This window comes from Eucyclogobius newberryi, unplaced genomic scaffold (assembly GCF_026437365.1).
Source record: "Eucyclogobius newberryi isolate DKJ021-1_F unplaced genomic scaffold, fEucNew1.0.hap1 SCAF_9, whole genome shotgun sequence".
In the NCBI taxonomy this organism is placed as follows: domain Eukaryota; kingdom Metazoa; phylum Chordata; class Actinopteri; order Gobiiformes; family Gobiidae; genus Eucyclogobius; species Eucyclogobius newberryi.
The window spans coordinates 11,152,932-11,178,498 of record NW_027316532.1 but is presented as its reverse complement, the minus strand read 5'-3'; the positions used below and the strand labels follow the sequence as shown (position 1 = coordinate 11,178,498).

The window sequence follows — 25,567 nt, the reverse complement described above, 5'->3', positions numbered from 1 at the left end:
GGCCAAAATGGCGGCGGCAGCGATGGCAAAACGGGGCGTCGGTCCCGGTTCTTCTCTCCCTTGTCCCGTCTCAGGCGCGTCTCCCGCAGCGGGCGCGGCCGCAGCGGACTACTCGGTGCTGGTGGTGGTCGGGGCCCTGCAGACACACGAGGCCCTGGAGCCGGTGCTGCGGCAGATAGACGCGGGTGAGTCGCGCTAAAGTTCTCAAAGAAAACGCGCCGCTTCACGCGCCGCACGGCGGAAGTCTGCGCGTCCTTTCGCAGTAAAGCGCCACAGAAGAGTTCAGTAAGAAAATATAATCTACAATCTAGACTTTTGATTTAGAATTACGAGGCAAAAGTCCATAGAAAGAACTTCGGGAATCGACTGTTTCACGCACAGCTCTTATAAAAACCGCGCTCACAATTTGTTCGCGGTGAAAGTTGAAGCCGAGTGAGAGTTCCTGTTTTGCTCATGAGGCTTGTTTCTTTATTTTTAAGTTTGTTGACAAAAAAAACAGCTTCTAAATTCCAGATTAGAGCAAAGTTTAATGGAAAATAATGCGATTTTCATGTACAAACTGGGATTAACCTCAGAGTAAGTCAAAGTAAAGTCACTCTGGTACATGCACGTACTCTCAGAGCCTGGTGAACTATTGGACTTTATTGCATTTGTGTATTTATTACGTGATTGTGAAAGACACTTGGTTTCACTGGTCAAATACTCTACAATAGTTTTTCCTATATTACACACTTTACCACAAATTATACATGTATGAAGCAAATCAAATCTTGAGGCTAGAAAAAATGTATTATTATTAACCCACTTATAAACCTAAATCATTAGCACCTGTTTGAGCGGGTCATCAGCATAAAGACCCCACGACCAGACTCAGGACCCTCAGACCCTCCTAAACATCACATCTAACTCTGTTCTCGAGTTCTGTGCTGTTGCTCTTACTGTACACTTGTATATGATTTATATTGTATTTTTATTGGGAGTTTAATCTTTATTATTGTGAATGATCTCAGTTTAAGAATAATACACTGGGCGCTGGCCTGTTTCAGGGGTCCACAGGGGGCCTGAGAGGTACCAGCTTCCAGAGCGTACAGGCTGCGACCTAGAACATTTTGTGCAAGATGATTGGACATTGGACATTGGACATTGGGGGGGGGCGGGGGCTGTGATTGTTTGTGGTTGTTACCGCTGCACCAGGACACCAGCCGCTCCACCTCCTGTGGACAAACTCGTCCCCGTCCCAGATGAGCCCCATGCGGTGTCGTCTGCAAACTTGACTCTACAGCAGGGCTGTCCAAACGTATACGGAGCAGAGGGCAACAAACAAGTAAACTTGTTTGTTGTTTGGACCAACTCAGCACTAAGACGGAGTGCCAACAAAAGGGTACAAGTGTCTCAAGGTGTTCACGGCGCTCACATCGTCGCTCACATCGTCGCTCACATCGTCGCTCAAGTCGCTCACATTGTCGCCCACATCGTCGCTCACATTGTCGCCCACATCGTCGCTCACGTCGCTCACATCGTCGCTCAAGTCGCTCACATCGTCGCTCAAGTCGCTCACATCGTCGCTCACATCGTCGCTCACATCGTCGCTCACATCGTCGCTCACATCGTCGCTCACATCGTCGCTCACGTTGCTCACGTCGCTGCTAGTTTGAGTGTGATGTTGACGTCCTGTGGCGTCCTCCGTCCTGGACACAGCTGTTAATGTTGCGGTGACATCACAGCAGTCAGAACATCCTGTCTATGTGTTTGTCACTTTGTGAAGGTTGTAAGCCTTTTGTAGGGGAGGGCATCTGTTGCAAAGCTCTTAAAGAAAGGCTTTTTATCATCTTCTAATAGACTCATGACTATTTTATGGTTCCTACCATCCTCTGCAGGCAATGAGACACTGGCTAGCATTTTTTGTTTTAGACAGAGGTCATTGGTGAGCTTAAGTTAAAGGTGATCGTCTCAGTGAGGGCCAAATGCAGCGTGAGCCATAGGTTTCCATACATAGGACTGGGTAGCGTGGCCCTGTGGAGGGCCCCCCAGATCCCAGATCTCTCCCCTCTTGATTTAAACTATATCTGAGCAGACACAGCTCTCTTTCTCTCCCCCTTTTTTTTCTTTTAACAGTAATACTTTGTAGACGTACAACTACAGTAGGTGGCGGTAAATGGACATTTTCAGTTGGCTACTAATCGCCATTAAAAGTAACAGAAGAAGATCTTTGAAGCTGCTTGAAGGCCATGGAGTATCAGGCAAAGATATGAGACATAATCATCCCAAGGAACGTCCTTAAAGCCATTACCAGCATAACTCCAGTTGTGCTAATGGAAGTTAAACATTGGTAATCATGTTCTGTAGCACATTATAAAAACGGTTGAACGTCTCTGTATTTAAACGTATGGCCCACAGTGTAGAATACATGTTGTGACATGTTGGATGTCTGTGTGAGACGTGAGCGTGAGACTTGAGTGTGAGACACACTCATTACATGAGTGTGTCTCGTGCGTGGCTCCGAGCTGGTGCATTACTCTGCTGGATCATCTCTATAATGTAATTTTCTGCTCAGGCTCAGATCAGAGCAGCCTCTCGCTCAGACGCTGCAGCCCGAGCGCTGCTTTCACACTCTATCACTTTTTAACAGCTCGTCTGATGTTCGAACGATTGAATCAAAAAAGACATTCTATTGACATTACAGAGCTGCAACTACAGTTATCGCTTTTGACTAAACTTTGAAGAAGACGGCTGAAGACAAACGAAGACATAATAATAATAATAATGATGGTTGTTGTTGTTATGTCATTATTATTCTAATGTGATCGTACTTCCTGACCCGAGTCGCAGCATTCTGCATGTGCTGCTGCTCGTTTGGACCGGCCGTTACAGTCGTCCAACTCTAACCGGCTGGAGACAAATGCACGGGTAGCCGGCCATAACCTGGTACAATGCAGCGCTCCTCAAAAGAAAATTCTCTCCAAAGCTGCCGATGTCTGAGTCCATTATCACCCCACAAATTCTAACTTGGTTTGATTCTGGAGGTGACGCTGACACTTTCTCTTTGTTTCTGTGTCAAAGACCATGATTTGAGTCTTGTCTGAGTTCAGCTGGCGAAAGTTATTTTGCCTCCACACACTGACTCTGGCACCAGCAGGGCCCTCTGGCACCAGCAGGAGGCCCTGTGTGGTCTGCATAGTTGTGATGGCAATAATATGTCTTAACTGCTGCATGTAAAGGTTGAACAGATGAGGTCCAAGGATTGACCCTTGAGGCACCCCACAGGTCAAGGCCATGTCGTCTGAGACACAATTGCCTATTTCAGCAAAGTACTTCCTGTCTTCTTGATAAGACTTTTAACCAATTTAGGGCAGTGCCAGTGATGCACACCCAATCCTGGAGCAGGGCCATATGGCCAATTTTCACCATATAGATTAGGACATTTGCAATAACGCTATAATTTATGCTATAATTGGCAATAGACAAAATACTTAAAAAATGCACAATTCTGTTGGTGCAAAATCAAAAAAGGAACAATTCATCTTCAAATTTAAAACAAGCTCTTTCTGACATACATTAAAGTTATAATTGTATAAACCACTTTAATGCAACATCGGCCTGCTCTTTTCATCTGCTCACAGTCATTGTGCTACAGTCATTGTGCACAGTCATGTTAAGGAATGCGGTCTTATTTTGTGATAGTCCTTTATTATTCATTCTGCAGGTTAATGTCCTGCTGTTGCTGCTCTTTTCACTCAACACGGACTGTAAGTGAACTCTGTGACTTTAAATAGTGAATTAAATTTAGCGACGCAGTCAGACAGTCTGCTCGTTCTTCATTGGGCGGTTTAGAAAACACACACGCTGCACAGAACAGTCTTCACAGCGTTTATTCTACGTTTAGGAGTTTGTACTTCTGTTTGTTCTTCTGTGCAATGTTTGTTCTTATGTCAGTGAGACCACACTAAATCATGTTTGGTGTTTCAATCTGAAAATGTAGCTCTCTTCTCTGGCCCTGTGTTGTTTCAAACGTCGGGCCGCTGCTGTCGTGTGTCCGTCTGCTCAGTGTGACTCCACTTCTCTGCTCGCTGCTCAGAAACGAGGAACAAGTGCACTCTAAACGGTCTCCATTTCCTGTCTGATAATGGCACAGATGCAGAGGGGCCCGAGCACGTTATATTCACTCTTAGACAAAGTCGACGTTCTCTTTCATGGTCTAGTTTTGAGACCTCAGGCACAACGTAATTCTACTTCCTCCTCACTGTCAAAGATTAGGACAGATCTGTGTAGTAATATTTTAAAACCACCCGAGTCGACCTGGTGTCCACACTTAGACCAAGAGAGTTCAGCTGCTGACGCATGACGGGCATGAGCTGCACCGGAAAACATCTTTTAATTATCCTGTCTCTGGCCCCGTCTCTGGCCCCGTCTCTGGCCCCGTCTCTGGCCCCGTCTCTGGCCCCGTCTCTGGCCCCGTCTCTGGCCCTGTCTCTGGCCCTGTCTCTGGCCCTGTCTCTGGCCCTTCTCACATGTTGCAAGTTTCTAATGTCTTGTCTTGGTGACACTGGGGAAGAAATAAAGAAGTGATACGAATGTGACATTTTGCAAATCAGTATCATTACGTTTTTCCTGGACCTGGACACGGGATGCTGGGACATTTGTCTAAGGACACGGGACGCTGGGACATTTCTCTAAGGACACGGGACGCTGGGACATTTGTCTGAGGACACGGGATGCTGGGACATTTGTCTGAGGACACGGGACGCTGGGACATTTGTCTGAGGACACGGGATGCTGGGACATTTGCCTGAGGACACGGGATGCTGGGACATTTGTCTGAGGACACGGGATGCTGGGACATTTGTCTGAGGACACGGGATGCTGGGACATTTGCCTGAGGACACGGGATGCTGGGACATTTGCCTGAGGACACGGGATGCTGGGACATTTGCCTGAGGACACGGGATGCTGGGACATTGCCATGTCCCCATGAACATTGTTGAATCTGTTTTTCGCCCCTCGAGGAAACTGCTGTTGTGATTTTGGGCGTTACAAAAATTTTAAAAAATGTAATTGAATTTGGTATGATATTATCAGAATATTCACTTCATGGTATGATATTTATTTTGTGATATTTGTAAGTCCGACAGAACAGTATAAATTATAATTTTCGTCGTATCGCCTGAAATCGAGCAAAGGCTCATGGTCTATGTAACCAAAACAATACTTTTAACTTAAAGGTTGAATGGACGATTTTTTTGGCCCAAATTTGTCTTATTTCCTCGTGACTGTCGATTAGTCCTGCCACGTATCAATCATAAAACGCACCTACCGCTCACCTGCAGCCGCGTGCGGCTCGTCCCCTCGAGCAGCACGTTTCCGCGCGTCTAAGCGCATTGATCTATCATAATATAGTTCCCTCAGTGTACGGGACAAAATGAAGACGGAGAAAGACAGTTCGAGCCATCTCAGAAGACAGAAATCTACGGGAGACGAGAGATGTGATGTGATCCGTCGCACTAATAAACAAACGCACGTGTGTTGTATCAGTCCACACGGGGGAGTGCGCATGTGCACGGGGGAGTGGCATGTGCACGGGGGAGTGGCATGTGCACGGGGGAGTGGCATGTGCACGGGGGAGTGGCATGTGCACGGGGGAGTGGCAAGTGCACTTCCACCTGAGTTCTCAAATCGCCGAAAAATCGTCCATTGCGCCTTTAAGCAAAAGAGTTTGTAATTAAATATATACTGCATTGGGGCGGTTTGCTCTATCGACTGTCGAAAGATTAAAAACACTTAAACATTTTATTTTGTCATGGTCATTATGACGTCAACAGCACCAGAAGTATGTGTAGTACAAATATATCTCGTGTGTTTCAGGAGTGCGTCGCTGGGTGGTCGACCTGGACGTGTCTGTGTTGGACCAGCAGCTGAAGCTCTTTGTATCGCGCCACTCGGCCTTCCTGTCTGAAGAGGTCAAAGGTTAGACCCTAGTTCATCTTCACTGTTCAACACTTTTCAGTACCACACCTGTCACACCTGTCACACCTCACTGTCGGACACGGTAAAGGTCCCACCCCTTCTCCGTGCGACGCCCCTTCTCTGTCCGACGCCCCTTCTCTGTCCGTCGCCCCTTCTCTGTTCGACACAGAGATTGATTGATTTGAGTGGAATCGAGTTCTAGAAGCTTCTCAAGGACCTGAGCTCAATTTTGTGCGTCATGGCAAACACTGTGAATACTCATGTACTTGTGCTTTTCTAAATTCTAACAACCTTCTTTCATGTTGTCATTATGGAGTATTGTTTTATAGAATTTTGAGGCAAATCGGGAATTTCATCCTTTTTGAAATAAAGTGACACAGTGTGAATACATTCTGAAAGCTCTGTAACCTCATGTCAGAGTCCATCCCCTTAAATACCACAAAAACCTCATCGAGCCCTAGTGGTCACATTGGTGCACGACAGCTTTTTACTCTCTGTGAAAACACTGATATTTAAGTGTATTTGCACAAATTAAAGTTGCAAGTCTGTACGTCACTCTTTGTTTAGAGATAATCTTTAGAAATGTAAGTTTTTATTATATTATTGTAACATTTTATTCCCATTCATTCCTGATAATTCCCATGGAAAATGTGCAACGTTGAAAATTCTGGACATGATGCAGCCTGAACCCAGTGGTGATGTTCTGGATGTTCTGGACAGAGCCGCCTTGTGTGATGAGCTGTAAACACCATCAGCTGATTAGACTCCTCAGTCATGTGACCTCCTCTATGTTGGCTCTTTAATGGCGTGAGCAGCTGAAGGCGCTGACTGATTATGGAAGGAACAAGACGCTATCGCTGCTTGGGAAATAATATGCATGAATTTATTTATTTTTGAGATACTAGAACTCAAGAGAATAGAGCGAACGGTTCAAACAAACATGTTCTTCATGTGAAAAGGTCTGGAGCAATATTTAATATTAAACACATTAAATATTGGCCTGATTCATTCTCTCCTTAAAGCTACGTACAGACCGCCGCGGCCTAATCGCGCCTGACGCAGAATTTGAGCGCGTGTACATTTGAAAGGTTTACGCAGTGGACGCGCGCTCTCGACGCCCCGGCAACTGTACACAGGCGCGCGTACGAGCTCTCTGCGCACATGCGCAGTAGAGGTGTTGTCGCATGAGCAGTGGAGTTGTTGTCGCTGTGGCCTTTCATTGTGTGAAATGGCGGATATCGAGAGCGTTGTTTTCACGTATTTGGTTTTCAAAACCCTCACACGGAGGCGCCTGTCTCTGTATTCCACCGTGAATACATCGTACAGCTCCTTTCTCCCACAAACAGCCACAATCAATCGTTCGTCTGCCATTGTTGACGAGCAAGGAAAAAGTGGCGCTTCTTGGGGAATTCCACGGGGAATACCGGAAATGCGAGGGGAAATACGTACGTATGTACGTACGTCACTGGAGCGTCAGCTCTGATTGGCTGCTGCGGCGGCTGCTACGCTTCAGCTGCCAGAGACCTCAACATATCTGAACGCGTCACGTAAGCCGCATCGGCCGGCTCATACGCGCGCTCAAAGCGCCGAGAGCGTAAAAAAACGCACCAATTGCGCCGCAAAAACGAAGAAATTGTGCCGCGGATAACGCACTACGTACTCGACGCGCGTTTACCATAGACTTTGAATGTAAACTGGACGCTTCGACCGCGGCGGTGTGGAACCCGCATAAGACAGAGCAGTCGTCCTGCCCCCTGTGTGGTGTGTCCTCCCCCAAAGCGTAATGTTTCCTCCCCCAAAGCGTGATTTTTTTCCTCCCCCAAAGCGTGATGTTTCTTCCCCCAAAGCATGATGTTTCTTCCCCCAAAGCGTGATGTTTCCTCCCCCAAAGCGTGAGGTTTCCTCCCCCAAAGCGTGATTTGTTTCCTCCCCCAAAGCGTGATTTGTTTCCTCCCCCAAAGCTTGATTTGTTTCCTCCCCCAAAGCGTGATGTTTCCTCCCCCAAAGCGTGATGTTTCCTCCCCCAAAGCGTGATGTTTCCTCCCCCAAAGCGTGATGTTTCCTCCCCCAAAGCGTGAGGTTTCCTCCCCCAAAGCGTGGTGTTTCCTCCCCCAAAGCGTGATTTGTTTCCTCCCCCAAAGCGTGATGTTTCCTCCCCCAAAGCGTGATGTTTCCTCCCCCAAAGCGTGATGTTTCCTCCCCCAAAGCGTGATGTTTCCTCCCCCAAAGCGTGATTTGTTTCCTCCCCCAAAGCGTGATGTTTCTTCCCCCAAAGCGTGATGTTTCTTCCCCCAAAGCGTGATGTTTCCTCCCCCAAAGCGTGATTTGTTTCCTCCCCCAAAGCGTGATGTTTCTTCCCCCAAAGCGTGATGTTTCCTCCCCCAAAGCGTGATGTTTCCTCCCCAAAGCGTGATTTGTTTCCTCCCCCAAAGCGTGATGTTTCCTCCCCCAAAGCGTGATTTGTTTCCTCCCCCAAAGCGTGATTTGTTTCCTCCCCCAAAGCCTGATGTTTCCTCCCACAAAGCGTAATGTTTCCTCCCCCAAAGCGTGATGTTTCCTCCCCCAAAGCGTGATGTTTCCTCCCCCAAAGCGTGATGTTTCCTCCCCCAAAGCGTTATGTTTCCTCCCCCAAAGCGTGATGTTTCCCAAATGACGCTAGTGTCTACGCTAGGCTAGCTGTGAGCTGTATGAGGCTCCGGATTGTTTGTTGAGCAATCAAACTTTCACTTGTGTATAGTAAGCTAAAATAGTTTGTGTATAATTAATGGATCAACGATAAAAAGTAGCAACTCTCAAATCAGAATACACTCACCTGGAAGTGACATCACAGGAAGTTTACATGGAGTAAACCTTATAAATGTATAATTTAGGAGGAAAACGTCTGAAAAAAAACATTGCATTTATCACAGGTCGTGAGTGAATTTAACGATAAGTTGTGTCTAAAACTTTTCTAGAGCTTTTAAAAGTCTGAAACTTTGTCATTTCGGTGTCTTTTGCCTCAGTTTGTTACAGTTTACAGTCTGTTCTTTTAGAAAATAGGCGTGGCCTCTTACAGGCCTCTCTTCCTCTTTTTCTTCCTGTTTCTGCAGGAGACGACAGAGTTAAATCTTTCATTCCCATCGACCGTGTGATAGTTGGATGTAAAGACTTTTTTGCAGTTAAACTCTAAACAGAAATTGTAATAGGGTCTAAAGAGAAAAACTGTTAATGGCTCACGTTAGCTCACGCCAACATATTAATCATTTTACTAAATTGTCTTTTTTCAAATTTAAGAAATATGTCCAAAATTGGAGAACTGTAATTTTCTTTTTTTCAGGTCTCCCTCTTAAACCAAAGACTACAGTTTATCCAAAACTCACATTCTAACCCAGAATAAAAAGACCTCTCATTATATTAAAACACCTCCATTGGCTTCATTCAGGCCCCATTGGTTTTAAAATAATGGTGCGTGTTTATAAGGCACATATCTGAACTGAAGGCTCAGGGCTTCAGATATTAATCAGTGTTTAAACAACTATTATAGAATTGTACTTGTAAAAATGAAAGGAATCGATTCCCCACAATTCAATATATGATGCTTTCAGCGCGTGTATTATAATATGTAAAAATATGATGTGTATTTTATGCATTTTGGAGAACGTAATGCCAAGTCACAAAAATGAATGAAATAAATGTATCTTCACTGCTGAGCTGACAGTTTTTTTTTTTAGATCAAACTAGTAGAATAATTTATGTCAGAATTTACAGTTCAGTTGGAAGTGTCTGTTGAATGGAATCACATTGTATGAAAGTCTGTTTGGGAAAAGGACCCAAAAGTTGTGAATGTCTCAGGAAGGAAACGTAGCACTTCCTTGAGTCGTAGGTTAAAGACACATCTGTGGTGTAAAGACCAAAGAGACTCACATCAACATCAGGTTCATTTCTCTCTCGTGACCGTCGCCAGGGGAAATGAGCTGTGTTAAAAGCCCAAATGTCCAACTTGAACAAATATGTTATTGTGAATAACGACGGCATAATAATTAGTCTTGTGCAGGTTTAGATCACTTTACACCCAGTTTAAAGCATTTAGACCAAACAAAGCTTGTGTTTAGACCCGTTTCTATGGAGACTGAGCCCTGGTCGTACTTGAGAAGCCGATTGAACAAGCTGCTGGAGGAACGTGTGGAGAGTTCGTTTAGTTAGTTTGGAGAGCTAGTCTCAGATATTATAATCTGAGTCATTAGTTTCTTCTGACCTGCACAGAAGTGGGGAGTGTTTTGTGACTTGCCCAATCGCCTGCAGCCTTATTTAGGTCAGGCACTTCTGCTTTGGCTGCGTTTGCACTTCTCTCCTTTAGGCTGTGATTAAAGGAACTGAAAGTTGTTGTGTTTCAGGCCAGAAGACTCTGCAGCACAGCGGGGACATTCTGGACACACAGGTCGTGGTCAACCCAGCCTCACATTTCGTCTGCTCAGAGGTAAGAGCCTCAAACTCGCACCATGTTGTTCTAATGGTGCAGTTACAGTTAAAGCAGACGGACATGATTGTATTGAGTGTCTTGAATGATTTGTAATCCCTCCGAGGTCTGCTCTTGGTCTTGGTGTTCTTTTTGTGAATGTGTTTTGCAACTCCTCAAAGTGGCTTCTTCACAGAAGCCACTTCACAGAAGCCACTTCACAGGGTTGTGTTTATCGGCTTGGCCTCTTTTACACAACGGGCTCCGTGTTCATTCTGCTCTCAGCAGGAAACGCTGGAGGAGGTAGTTTCATCGGGGACGGGAGTATTTTAGTGGCGGTTGTTCTGAATGTGCAGCATAACAAGCTGTAAAGATGTTTAGATAAAAACACAAAGAACTGAGTGTGTGAGTGTGGCTGCAGCGTGTGTGATGGACGTGTGTGTGTGATGGACGTGTGTGTGTGTGTGATGGACGTGTGTGTGTGATGGACGTGTGTGTGTGATGGACGTGTGTGTGTGATGGACGTGTGTGTGTGTGTGATGGACGTGTGTGTGTGTGTGATGGACGTGTGTGTGTGATGGACGTGTGTGTGTGATGGACGTGTGTGTGTGTGTGATGGACGTGTGTGTGTGATGGACGTGTGTGTGTGATGGACGTGTGTGTGTGTGTGATGGACGTGTGTGTGTGTGTGATGGACGTGTGTGTGTGTGTGATGGACGTGTGTGTGTGTGTGATGGACGTGTGTGTGTGTGTGATGGACGTGTGTGTGTGTGATGGACGTGTGTGTGTGTGATGGACGTGTGTGTGTGTGATGGACGTGTGTGTGTGATGGACGTATGGACGTGTGTGTGTGATGGACGTGTGTGTGTGATGGACGTGTGTGTGTGTGATGGACGTGTGTGTGTGTGATGGACGTGTGTGTGTGTGATGGACGTGTGTGTGTGTGATGGACGTGTGTGTGTGTGTGATGGACGTGTGTGTGTGTGATGGACGTGTGTGTGTGTGATGGACGTGTGTGTGTGTGTGTGTGTGATGGACGTGTGTGTGTGTGTGTGTGTGTGATGGACGTGTGTGTGTGTGTGTGTGTGTGATGGACGTGTGTGTGTGTGTGTGTGTGTGATGGACGTGTGTGTGTGTGTGATGGACGTGTGTGTGTGATGGACGTGTGTGTGTGATGGACGTGTGTGTGTGTGATGGACGTGTGTGTGTGATGGACGTGTGTGTGTGTGTGTGATGGACGTGTGTGTGTGTGTGATGGACGTGTGTGTGTGTGTGTGATGGACGTGTGTGTGTGTGTGATGGACGTGTGTGTGTGTGTGTGATGGACGTGTGTGTGTGTGTGTGTGTGTGTGTGATGGACGTGTGTGTGTGTGTGATGGACGTGTGTGTGTGTGTGATGGACGTGTGTGTGTGTGTGATGGACGTGTGTGTGTGATGGACGTGTGTGTGTGTGTGATGGACGTGTGTGTGTGTCGACGACAACAGAAGTGTGACGACAACAGAAGTGTGACGACAACAGAAGTGTGACGACAACAGACGTGCGACGACAACAGACGTGCGACGACAACAGACGTGCGACGACAACAGACGTGCGACGACAACAGACGTGCGACGACAACAGACGTGCGACGACCACAGACGTGCGACGACAACAGACGTGCGACGACAACAGACGTGCGACGACAACAGACGTGCGACGACAACAGACGTGCGACGACAACAGACGTGCGACGACAACAGACGTGCCATTACAACAGAAGTGCTGGGACAATAAAGGAATATCTTATCTTATCATGAGGGGAAAGTGGGTGGGGCAGAATAAGGTTATGGCTAGTTGGTAACACATAGAAAGGTATTTAACAGATCAGATTCCAGTCAATGATGTGATGAATTAATTCAACATCAATATAGGCAATAAATACAGTGGATATGTAAAAAAACAAAAAAAACACTAAAGATAATTCTTATAATAAAGCCTTTGTTAATTTATTCATAAAATGTAATTTTTTTATATTTTTTTTACAAAACCTTCCCCATCTAATGCGGCACTTTTGTAATGACCAGATTATTATATAGATAATTCTTATGAATGCTGGATTCTTCCTTGTGTAGTACATGTTGTATTGGTCCCACTGCTGCACTCGCCATCTGATGCATCACATGTCCATAAACAAGACCTCAAAGGAATAAGAATGTACAAAATACACACCAGACACACACACATGGTGTACTATACTGCATGGTCTTAGCAGTAACTGTATGTTGTACTATATACTGCATGGTCTTAGCAGTAACTGTATGTTGTACTATATACTGCATGGTCTTAGCAGTAACTGTATGGTGTACTATATACTGCATGGTCTTAGCAGTAACTGTATGGTGTACTATATACTGCATGGTCTTAGCAGTAACTGTATGGTGTACTACAGTAACTGTATGGTGTACTATATACTGCATGGTCTTAACAGTAACTGTATGGTGTACTACAGTAACTGTTTAGTGTACTATATACTGCATGGTCTTAGCAGTAACTGTATGGTGTACTACAGTAACTGTATGGTGTACTATATACTGCATGGTCTTAGCAGTAACTGTATGGCTCCCCATCAAGCAGCGCATAAACTTTAAAATACTCCTCCTCACCTTCAAAGCTCTTCACCACCTTGCCCCCCCCTACCTGTCTGACCTCCTCATCCCCCACCGCCCCTCCCGAGCTCTCCGATCCTCCTCCTCTCTCACCCTGACTGCACCAACATCCCGACTCAAAACTTTTGGCGACAGAGCATTCTCCCGAACAGCACCCCGACTCTGGAACTCCCTCCCCCAACCTGTCCGCCACTCTCCCTCACTCACAACATTCAAATCCCGCCTAAAAACATACCTCTTCACCCAAGCCTATGACCTCCCCTACCCCTAGCCTCCTCTACCCCATTGCCTACACTTCTACCCCCTGTTACATCCCCATCTTTTTCTCTCTACTTCTTCTGTCTTGTTCATTTTATCTGTATATTAATGTGTTCTGTACGTGTTGTCCCCCCCTGTCTGTAAATACCCCCCCCTTTTTTATTATGTTCAGCGTCTTTGGGTCACTGAAAAGCGCTATATAAATAAAAGTTATTATTATTATTATTATTATGGTGTACTACAATAACTGTATAGTGTACTATATACTGCATGGTCTTAGCGTAACTGTATGGTGTACTACAGTAACTGTATGGTGTACTATATACTGCATGGTCTTAACAGTAACTGTATGGTGTACTACAGTAACTGCATGTTGTACTATATACTGCATGGTCTTAACAGTAACTGTATGGTGTACTACAGTAACTGTATGGTGTACTATATACTGCATGGTCTTAACAGTAACTGTATGGTGTACTACAGTAACTGTATGGTGTACTATATACTGCATGGTCATTGCTGTATCTATAACAGCAGAACTGGTCGTCAGTGTTTTATTGAAAGCACCAAACGCCTTTTGCTGTTTCACATCAACATTTTCTAAATTATTAGAAGTGTTGAAATCAGGAGTAATTTGATCTTAACCAAACAAGACATTTGAATCCTTCGACAAAAAGATTTGGATTTGTTTTCTTAAATTTCAGGAAAAAAAGATTAAATAAAATATTTCCTGGACTCTCTCAATTTGCCATTTCTGTTTATGATCGAAGAGCAAAATATAATATTAGCAGCTGAAATGAGGAATGAAGAAGAGATGGAAGAACAAATCATGTCTTATTAGTGAGTTAATCAAAACTAAACAAAGATGTTAACGTCTTAAACATGTCGACTTATGACGGAGGTTTTGCAGCTAAAAACTTTGATATGAAATTATTCATGATAATATCTAAATTCTTATCTATGCATTAATAAACTAGACTCTTCTACTAAATGTATTAAAACACAAATGGGAAGAGAAGGTAACATGTGTTTGACTGAAGCAAGGGCACTATCTCATGTCCTGGGACTGTCCTGCTGCTCAGACTGTCCTGCTGCTCAGAATGTTCTGCTGCTCAGAATGTCCTGCTGCTTAGAATGTCCTGCTGCTCAGAATGTCCTGCTGCTCAGAATGTCCTACAGACGGCTTTTGACATGACTTGGGCCTCAGAAGTCCTGTCATGGACACAATTGACAGAAGCCTGTGGAATGTGGTTGTGTCGTCCTGGTGACGTCACAAACGTCACCAGGACTGACAGTGACGGACATGAGACGTTTGGACTTAGTTTTGAACGGGACAAATTTGAAAGACTTTGGATCACACAGGACACGGAAATGTACTGTTGATGTTTTGTTGATTGCTCTTTTTTATTTTTTATTTTTTGCTCTCTGGTCACGTTCCGTCTTATTCTGTGGTTTATGTTTAATCTTTGAGCTTTAAAAAATGTATATATAATGATAATACACATTTAAAAAGTAATCTATATACATTAAAATAAATAAATCACTTTTTAAATCTCAATGTACAGTAGAAATAATGGTTGGACTGTTTGGCTAATGGAAAAAAAAATATTGCTGACCAGTCCAAGTTTGTTGAAGCCTTAATTTTAGCTTTGCAAATGAAAATATTCAATTTTATTATTCAATGTTGACGATTTTTGCACTTTCTGTTCTACTGCATTGTCATCAGAAACATGCCTGAAATGGTGTGTTTTGTTGCAATCGCGTAAGTAGAGGACTATAGTGTATTACAATGTTACACGCTTAAATAACATGTGAAATATTCAAAGGAATCTATTTACCTTCTGCAGTCAAGCCACACCAAGAAAACTAATTCACAAATGCCGTATGGTGCATCTGTTTTTGTCTTGGGAGTGAAGCCTCTTTCCTGAGTGCGACCCCTCAAACAGACCGAGGTGGGGGACTGAATGTCTGCCATGCTCTCCTCCTCTTACTGCAAACACTCTCACTCAAACTGTCCCTAAATGAAATCACGCATCTGTCTCAGAAGAGCCTTTAGTTCCACATGAATACTTTCTCCTCAGCTGCTGTTTAAGCACATTGTCTTCTTTGATACACATGTAATGATATTGGTCAGTGGCAAGTGAAACAAGGATTTTTAAAAGAACATCTCTGTTTGTTTGGTCAGGTCCGCCGGCTGATCTGTGAGTCTTCCCGACACAAACTGCTCATTTTGGCTGGACAGTGCGTAGTGGAGACTGGAGACATTGTGCTGCAGAAAGGCTGCTTTTCCCTCTCTGACTTCATCCAAATATTCACTGATGACGAGGTATGAAACTCCCCCCACCACCACCACCACTTTATATAACATAACATAACATAAAAAAGGCCCTAACTTAAAACCTTCTGATGGCTACGGTAAAGTGTCACTATGAAGAGACTGAAACAACAGCAAAGAATAGATGGTTCTAGATCTATATTGGGTGTTGCTTGCACAAAAGGTTTGCTACACCCTGTTACTCCGCTCGCTGGCTAAGCCTGTAGTTCAGGAGCAACCAGATCCCCCCAAGTTAGATTGATCACATGCTTATCATTGTAAAGGTACTCTGAAGATGCTTTGTGTATAATAAATGGATAATGGTGTATGTTTTCTAGGCTGTAGCTCTTCCCCATCTGAAGCTCTGTCCAGGATGTTGTTTTTCTCGTTAATGTTGAATGTGTGATGTGGCTTCTCATGAGGCTTGTATTTTATGCTCATCAAACAGTCTCGGTCATGGTCACACCCTACATTATACAAGGTCACAATAAAACCAGAGGCTATTTCATCTTTATACATTGCATTATTATACATTTAGAATATTGAATATTTTTCGTGGTTTTGTTTTAACTGTGGGTCATAACCAGTGTTGTATAGTAGGGCTGGGTATCATGGCCAATTTCCTAAATCGATTTGATTTCGATTCATAACGTCCTGAATCGATTAATCACGATTCGATTCGATTCAATTCAATCTGCTCTTAAATAATGAAAATGGCTCAATTGTGTTACAAAATACAAATGTACTTTATTTTTTCTTTTCACCATAAACAGGTTTTAAGTGCAAACTTGTAAATTGGACAGTTTAAACTTCAGCTGTAACAAAACTGTCTCTAGTCTCAAAAGTGCAATTTTGAAATATAAAGTAGTTTTTAGACCTGTTTGTGAGGTTCAGTTCAGTGTGACGTGCATCAGCTGCATTATCTCCACTGCACCAACCATTATCTGCAGCGTTGTCCGTCACGACTGCTGGGTCTTTGCTGGCCAGCCCCCCACTCCTGTATGGCCCCCCCCCACTCCTGTATGGCCCCCCCGCTCCTGTATGGCCCCCCCACTCCTGTATGGCCCCCCCACTCCTGTATGGCCCCCCCACTCCTGTATGGCCCCCCCCCCCGCTCCTGTATGGCCCCCCCACTCCTGTATGGCCCCCGTCAACATATTAGCTATATTATTAGGGAGTGTCTACGCGGCCGAAACTGCCATGTTATTTTGTGCCGCGGCTCCTGAAACTGCTGCGCTATTTGAGTCAAGGTTAGGATCGGGGTTAGGGTTAGGGTTAGGGTTAGGGTTAGCCATGAGGCTATATGGCAGTGCCGCGGTTCCTGAAACTGCTGGGCCATTTGACCGCGCCGCGGCTCTGCAGCCACGGCCATATTATTAGCGGTGTGGCTCGTCAGGAGTACGGGTGCGTAAATCTTTGCAGGCAAAAGTTGCGACGGCTTCTGTTATCTTTATGACCCGCGGAGAATCGGCTGGTAATGTTAGTGATTCCCTCAGTTTCATTTTGTTTTGCCCCGGGCGGCTTGTTGTCGGAAGCTAACGTTAGCGTAGTGTGATACCTGGTCAAGTGGTTTGTAGTATTTCTACAATAACTGACCTCCGCTTCGCAGATTTTGCAAACCACTTTGGTTTTATCCGGCTCTTTGTCCTTTGTTGTTTTAAATCTGAAATGGTTCCAGACGTCAGACTTGAGTTGGGACGACTCGCCAAGCCCAGTTTTACCTGCGTCTTGCACGCTTGACAGGCGAACGTAAACGCGCCACTGCTGCACCTGCACAAGACTTCATGGGGAAAAAATCGATCTCATGCCGTATGAATCGATATTGCAAAATTTTAATTACATTGATCCAAAATCGATTAAATTGATTTTTTTATTCAGCCCTCTTGTATAGCATTATATTTAAAACGAAATCGTTACGTTACCTTGTTACTTTTCTGGAAAACCGACACAGTTTAAGTTGCGTTACACGCTACTTTGTTAAAAAAGTAACGTACTCTTGCGTTACCAATAATTAACATTATTGTATAATCTTTATCGTTTGCCCACAATCTCTTTGTGTTGCTGAAAACGGTAACATAATCAGGAAAATATCAAATAAACAAGTAAAGTAAGTGTGTTAGACTGAGCTTTATTTCTCTTTTATATTGACATATAACCACAACACAGTGCCATACAATAAAGCATCGACGCACAACAACACAACGCACTAGTTTTAGGCCTGTATTTTATTTAAATCAAACTCACACCGCTGTGACCCACATTTACTACAAAATAATAGTTATAACGAAGGAGTTTTTAAAAAGGTGCATCTGAAAGTTTATTTTTCTTTGCCGCGAGGACAAGAGTCACTAGTGGCACGATATATATGTTTACAACACGGCTTGGTGCTGCGGCTCTCAGGGGCCAACCTGACTCTGGGATCACGGTGAGGAGATGAGACCAAAACTAACTAACTAGATTACATGGGCGCACAAGGCTTGAAATAATTATTTTTACGTCCCTGTCAACATGACAGGTACCGATCATTTGGTACCTGTCATGGCTAATTCTGAATCGTTCACAAGGAAAGGAAAACAGAATAACATAATTAATGAAAAATGAACTTTTATTAACATGTCTCGTTATCATTTACAGGCTGAGAAATAGATTAGAGGCCAGAGGGGCCCCCACCTAAAAAAGTTAGGGGCCCCCCAGCAATTTCAGGGCCCAACAAGCGCGCGCGGCATCGCGGCGTCATAAGAACAAGATAAATGTGTTGTTTTAAACCTGGTTATTAGCATGTAAAACAATTTAAAGTACTTTTATCTGTTAGTTGATATGAAGAGCACAAATACGGAATTCACATAAACCAGAGATCATGATCTTTGATACTGTTTAATTTAATATGATAACGTTTATTAGATACAAAATAAATACTGTTTACAGCATTTGACACAAGGAGATCTTGTGGAATATATATAAATCACAGCCTACAAAATAAACTACTAACATATATACATTGGCCCGATGATAACAACTCCAAAGGGGGCGGGGCCCTTGGGGCCCTTGGATACTTCCACATTGACATTGTCCCTAATGTGCAAAATTACAGCTTTTGTTGCAAACAACTTTAAAAAGACTGAATTGCGAACTGAGGAGATTGACGCCCGCCAACCTCGATATCACTCGGCATTTCCGAGTACAACCGAACGCAGCGGCCAATCGGATGCCCGCTTTCATCGACATTAGATCACGGACACCGCTCGGCCAATGAGAAGTGAGAAGACTGCGAAGTGGCATGTCTGTCAAAACGAAACTTAAGCGATGGAAATGCCTGCGCACATGCGCTCCGCTGCCTTCCTCCGCTGTATAACTACAGCAATAATCGTGGTCTGTAGTATAGCGCGCCCGAGTTTGTGCATAGGAATCGCTTTGGGGATGTTCACCGCGCTGTTTTTGCCTATTAAAAATATATATATTACGGCGAAAAATTTGCGTCGGTCATTATGTCCGGAACCTTGAGTTTGGAGTCAGTCAAAACTGATTTTTGCGCCGGTCATTGACCGTGTCCGGCCTGTTATTTCTAGACTTGGGCGCACAAAACTAACACTTTACGTTCCCTGTTACTCTAAAAAAAGTCATTTCAGTACTCGTTACCCCAAACTCTGATCATAACTAGTGTAGCAAGTAGAACTGTGTCTCAAGGTCCACAATACTGAGCTCCTCCCAGAGTTAATGATGAATGAGTCCAATACTGTATCCAGGGGTGGGCCATTATTTTCCTCCGAGGGCCATATTCGAATCCAGGCAAGTAGCGGAGTGCCGGCCAGCCATCATTGGTGTGAAAAAATACATTTTCTGTCATATAGGCTATTGAATCTATTATTTAATAAATTCATTCCATCTTTATTAAGGACACAAGTGCAGACGGATGTTACAGACAGTTAAGAAATAGAAACTAAAATCTTTCTAGGGGCTGGATTAAAACATGCTGAGGGCCACATCTTGCCCCTGGGGCCACAAATGCCCAGGTCTGGCCTAAGGGCAAAAGAAAATATTACTTGGCATTTTAGCGGGCCGGATTATAAAGACAAACGGGCCGTATGTGGCCCACGGGCCGTAGTTACCCATACATTTCAATATTCTGTCTTTTCTTTGTCTTTCAGGTCAGAGAGGTGTTACATTCATCCAACTCCACCTTGAAGACCAGACTCACTTTGAGCTGCCCTAACTATGGTCTCTGGAAAGATCCAAAGTTTCAGGGGCACAATCTTCAGGATTTAATCGACATCCAAATCAACCCCACTCCCGTTTTCCCCGAAATGGAGGGACTTCAAGAATTCACAGAGTACCTCTCTGAATCTCTGGAGCTGGAGTCTCCATTTGGCCTTCTGGAGCCGCCCTGCACCGTGGGCTTCCTGAAGCTGTCCCGCCCCTGCTGCTATATCTTCCCTGGTGGAAGAGGGGACTCGGCCTTCTTTGCAGTCAATGGCTTTAACGTCCTTGTCAACGGTGGCTCGGATCCCCGCTCTTCATTTTGGAAACTCGTCCGACATTTGGACAGAATCGATTCTGTTTTGTTGACCCATATTGGTGTTGATAATCTTCCAGGATTCAACAGTTTGCTGCTGAGAAAAATAATGGAACAAGATGATGAGGCAAGTGCAGCTCACGATCAAGACGATTGGATTAAATATCTAATATCTCCTGAAATTGGGGTTGTTTTTCTTAACATTCCTGATAAGCTCAAAGCGAGTCAAGGTGATCTGAGTGAACTACGAAGCTTTGACCAAGTCGCAGCGACTTTACAGAACTTGGAGCGACTCTCAATCAAGCCTGAACCTCTAATATGTCTAAACGGACCCTCGATTGAACCAGTCATCATGTTTCAAAAAATGGGTGTAGGTCGACTGGAGTTGTACATACTCAATCCAATCAGTGGTAGCAAAGAACTTGAAAGTTTCAAGAGGAGTTGGCCTGAAATTGGTTCAGAATCAATGGCCTCAAATCTTATGTTGACGTGCCTTGTTTCAATCTGTGCCTTGTTGATTTGGCATCCGTCAAATCCCCAAGAGAAAATCATCAGAGTCGTCTTCCCAGGCTGTGCACCGCAAGCCAAAATCCTGGACGGCTTAGAAAAGCTCAAACATCTCGAGTGCCTTAAACATCCCGTGGTGTGCCAGAAGGACTTGGAAATGCCCAAATCTGACAAGCTCCCAAAACGAGCAGAGAGCCGTGAAAGCCTTAAAAGCAATCCCCTAAAAGAAAAGTTCTCCCGGGTGGATTTGAAGAAACAGGAGGCCAAACCGAAACTGAAGGCCACAAGTGACACTACAATGAAGGATAAGAAGGACGTGGAAGATAAACCAAAAGCCAAAGTCGCTGATGCAAAAGTAAAGCCGCCAAAACCACCAGTAGAGAAGCTTGCTCCAAAGAAGGAAGATGTGAAAAAAGATATGAAGAAAAAAGATGACAAGGCGAGTGCAGGTGTTGTGAAGAAGGGCGATGGGGTAGATGGGAAAAAGGAAGTCATTAAGAAGGAGCCGTCAAGTCAAGGTAGTGCCAAAGCAAAGAAGGATGTTAAGCCCGAACCAAAGAAGGATTTAAAGAAGGATGTCCAAGCCGACGATAAGAAGGCAACAAAATCCAAAGACTCTAAGAAGCCATCAGGTGTAGCTTTGAGTACATCTTCAATAGTGGGCACTGATCTGAAAAAGGGAACCGCTAAAACTGGGTCCCTGAAAAAAGAACACCTAAAGACAGATGCTTCAACAAAAGGGGCCAAAGGTAAAACGGAAAGCAAAGATGTGGTGGACAACAAGGAGGTGGCTCGGTCTAAATTGTCCACCCCAGAGGACATGGTGGTAGAGTTCGAGAAGCTGCAGTTGGAGGGGAGAAGTGTAGAAAAGGGAAAACATGGTGCTGGTGCCGTGAATGGAAAGTCTTCATTGGAAAGCCCTGACACTATGGCAGCTCTTAAAATGGCTAAAGGGGATTTGAGTGTTAACTTTAATCTCAATCCAATGTACCCTGAGAAATGCCAGGACGGGGCCTGTGTCAGCTCAGAGGACAAAACCATCATGTCTTCTGTGGATTCAGTCCCCAACAGTGCAGGCCATACACCTTTTCACCAATCACCAGATGGGGACATACAAGGACTGGGTGAGGACAGTGGTCTTGATGCACGAGGGTCTAGTTTGGGGTTTGAGGATGATAACCAGGGGGGATCTTGTAGGACATCAAACTTGAGCTCTTTAAAAGAAGGGCTGGAGAATTCAACATCATCTCAAGATAAACAGTGCAGCCTCCTAACTCTGAGTCCACTCAAGGACACTATGCCAGATTCTTCTCCTACATTGACCTCGATGCCCGCAGAGGTTGGCTCGCCACACTCCACTGAGATCGATGAGTCCTTGTCCGTCTCATTTGAGCAAGGTATGCCAAATGCTGTTGCCAACGGGCCACATGACACATTATCATCTCAAAATGGCTGCTCTGGCGATAGCAACCATATCCACGGCATGTCAGACCTCTCAGCCGACGTTCCACATGATGTCGATCTTTGCTTAGTGACGTCTTGTGAATTCCAACATCCCAAAACGCCTGCAAACCACTCACAACATGTAATATGCGACTTGGCGACTACCTCTGTGGAAACCAATGAGAATAATAATTTTCAGGATCCGAGTGTAAGCGAATCGGGGAACAGTCAAGAGACTCCACCCACTTCAGTCAGCGAATCACTTCCAACTGCGACAGACTCCGATGTACCGCCTGCAACTGAGGACTGTCCCTCCATCACCGGGGATTTGGACTCTGAGGATGATTCCAGCAATCTATGCCTTCATTATACTCATGACCCCCCACCGGCCCCGGTCAAAGATCTGCCCCCACTGCCCCCTCAGCCCGGAGCATGCATGGCTGACCCTGACAATGAACCCTCAAGTAAGAACAAAAATACCAAGGGCAAAAGACCGGCAAGTGCTGGTCAGAAAGCATCATCTGCAACCCACAATGGAAAGTCTAAAGCTGGAAGTGCCACTGGGTCTTTACGGACCGTTCCTAATCTGGACGTGAAAACGGCAACCAGGAACTCTCTGGGAGGCTCTAAAAGCGGACCTGCCAAGCTCCCGTCAGGTAAGAGGCCTTTTGAGAATGAGATTGAAAACTAGGCAATATTTTGCAGTATTTAATGTAGCATTTTGACATGTGAAAACCTACAAAATAAGTTTTATGTTTTCCTCCTTTTGATTAATCACAATTTATGATTAAATCTTACATTCGCTGAACACTTAAGATATACTAGTTTTAACACAAAAATTCCCTCAAATTCTGAACTCCAAACCATATGTTTTTACTGACAGGACTGTGGACTTCCCCAAGCATATTATTATTATTGAATAGAGATGGCCGGATCTCAATATCCACCATCAGCTAAATGTCCAAAACACTTTTTGAATATCACTCCCACATATTCTTTTGTATCAAACCCATTTTTAAATGTCTTTCCTTGTGCTATGGTGTTTACACAGCGAATAAAACGGTGTGTGAGGGCCCTGCGGTGTACGTGGACCTGGCGTACCTGCCGTCCGGACCCTCCGCAGCCTCGCTCGACGTGGAACTGTTCAGAAGGTTGCGCTCTGTGTATTATGTCATCAGTGGTCAGGACTCTGTGAAGGAGACGGTCATGAGGCCCATCTTGGATGCTCTGCTTGACGGGAAGAGCAGCTGGCCCCAGCTCCCGGTAAGCACCCACAACCCAGAGTCAATCTGAAGTATGCATGGTGGCGTAATAGTTAGTGCAGCAGCTTCCTCTCAGCCTTGAGAAGGTCCAGTGTTTGATTCCCAGGCCTTGGGGGGGCCTTATATGTTGGGTAGATTTACACCGGGGGCTCCGGGGGCTCTGGTTTACCCTATCACCAAGATCATGTTCAATAAGATCTCCTCTGGAGCTACAACTCTCCTAAAAGAGTGCCACCTCACAGCATGAATATTGCACAGATGTGCCTCAGGCTGACCATAATAAAAAAAAAAACATTCCATTTCTCTTATTTGGGGGGTAGCCACCATTTGCTTCACACAGTGCAACACATCTCATATCACTGATAGTGTCTTGTGTGTCCGTTCCTCTTCAATGGCTGTGAAGTTACTGAATGTTGGTGGGAACCGCAAAGATCCAGAACATGCTCAAAGGGCGTGTCCAGTGAGCACGCTGCCAATGCAAGAACTGGGATGTATTCAACTTCCATAAATTGACAGTGTTCTCGCTGAGGGGTTTTAGCATGGCGAGCTGCCATGCTTGGGCTGGTCACCGCCATGCCCAAAAGATGCCGCCAGATATTAAGATCACCGTGCGAGCGCCATAGTGCTATTCGCTCACGCCGCCTACGGCGCTCGACCGTGCGAGCGAGAGGCGTAGTAATTTTAAGTACTTTTTGCGAGCGCGGTCTACTGTGGTTTGTTTTGAGGCGATGTTGTGAATGAGCCTCAGGATCTCTGCATTCAAAAAAGTGCACCTGTGTTTGTCCATAACATACGACTGCTCATGCCATAACCGCCACCATCATGGGCCACTCCATCCATGGATGTGCTGCCAAACTCTCTGAAACGCCTGTGGTAGAGGAATTAACCTTCCTCATTGGGTTGGGCTTTGGTCCTTCCTGCAGTCAGCACGCCAAGTGCATCTGTGGCATTGTGCCGTGTGACAAAACTGAACAGTGTGTCCTTTTAATTAGGCCAGCCCAAGGCACACCTGTGCAACGTTCATGCTGTCTGATCAGCGTCTTGACATGTCACGCCTGTAAGGTGGGGGAGAATACTCTTTTACACACATTTTGACAGATTTGTGAACAATAGTTGAGAGAAAAACAAAAGTCTTCCATTTATATTTTTGTGTATGTTAGCTTGTTGTTGACAGTTCATGTTACTGCAAAATATTCTTGTACTAGTGTTAAGTATGAAGTATTGAGTATTTCAAAATGTAAGTGTATCTACAGCTTTCGTTAAAAATCATCGGTCTAATTTTCATCAGGTAACTCTGATCCCTACGTTTGATTCACTGGCGATGCATGAGTGGTACCAGGAGAGCCACGAGCGCCAGAAGGAGCTGAACATCACCGTGCTGGGCAGTAACAGCACCGTGGCCATGCAAGAGGAGACCTTCCCTGCCTGCAAAGTGGAGTTCTGAGGCTGCAGGAGGAGTTCTGAGGCTGCAGGGGGAGGAGTTCTGAGGCTGCAGGGGGAGGAGTTCTGAGGCTGCAGGGGGAGGAGTTCTGAGCCTGCAGGAGGAGGGGTCCTGAGCCTGCAGGAGGAGGGGTCCTGAGCCTGCAGGAGGAGGAGTTCTGAGCCTGCAGGAGGAGGAGTTCTGAGGCTGCAGGGGGAGGAGTTCTGAGGCTGCAGGGGGAGGAGTTCTGAGGCTGCAGGGGGAGGAGTTCTGAGGCTGCAGGGGGAGGAGTTCTGAGGCTGCAGGGGGAGGAGTTCTGAGGCTGCAGGGGGAGGAGTTCTGAGGCTGCAGGGGGAGGAGTTCTGAGGCTGCAGGGGGAGGAGTTCTGAGGCTGCAGGGGGAGGAGTTCTGAGCCTGCAGGAGGAGTGGTCCTGAGCCTGCAGGTGGAGAAGTCCTGAGCCTGCAGGAGGAGGAGTTCTGAGCCTGCAGGAGGAGGAGTTCTGAGCCTGCAGGGGGAGGAGTTCTGAGGCTGCAGGGGGAGGAGTTCTGAGGCTGCAGGGGGAGGAGTTCTGAGGCTGCAGGGGGAGGAGTTCTGAGGCTGCAGGGGGAGGAGTTCTGAGGCTGCAGGGGGAGGAGTTCTGAGGCTGCAGGGGGAGGAGTTCTGAGGCTGCAGGGGGAGGAGTTCTGAGGCTGCAGGAGGAGGAGTTCTGAGGCTGCAGGGGGAGGAGTTCTGAGGCTGCAGGGGGAGGAGTTGTGAGCCTGCAAGGGGAGGAGTTGTGAGCCTGCAGGAGGAGGAGTTCTGAGCCTGCAG

At 45.5% G+C, this 25,567-nt stretch overlaps 1 protein-coding gene across 6 annotated transcripts; it reads left to right on the top strand.

Annotated features, from left to right (window-relative positions):
• Nucleotides 1–25,567, top strand: map1sa (microtubule-associated protein 1Sa). Of its 6 annotated transcripts, none has more exons than XM_072439479.1 (8): nucleotides 1–185; nucleotides 5,860–5,961; nucleotides 10,335–10,417; nucleotides 15,486–15,626; nucleotides 19,760–22,730; nucleotides 23,126–23,337; nucleotides 24,625–24,768; nucleotides 25,548–25,567. In XM_072439479.1, exons 1-8 carry the CDS (start codon nucleotides 8–10, stop codon nucleotides 25,557–25,559), a joined length of 3,843 nt encoding a protein of 1,280 aa, XP_072295580.1. In that variant the 5' UTR covers nucleotides 1–7; the 3' UTR covers nucleotides 25,560–25,567. The 6 variants fall into 6 exon arrangements, with proteins under 6 accessions (XP_072295580.1, XP_072295577.1, XP_072295578.1 ...); XM_072439476.1 differs by lacking the exon at nucleotides 25,548–25,567 and adding an exon at nucleotides 25,226–25,504; XM_072439477.1 differs by lacking the exon at nucleotides 25,548–25,567 and adding an exon at nucleotides 24,927–25,178.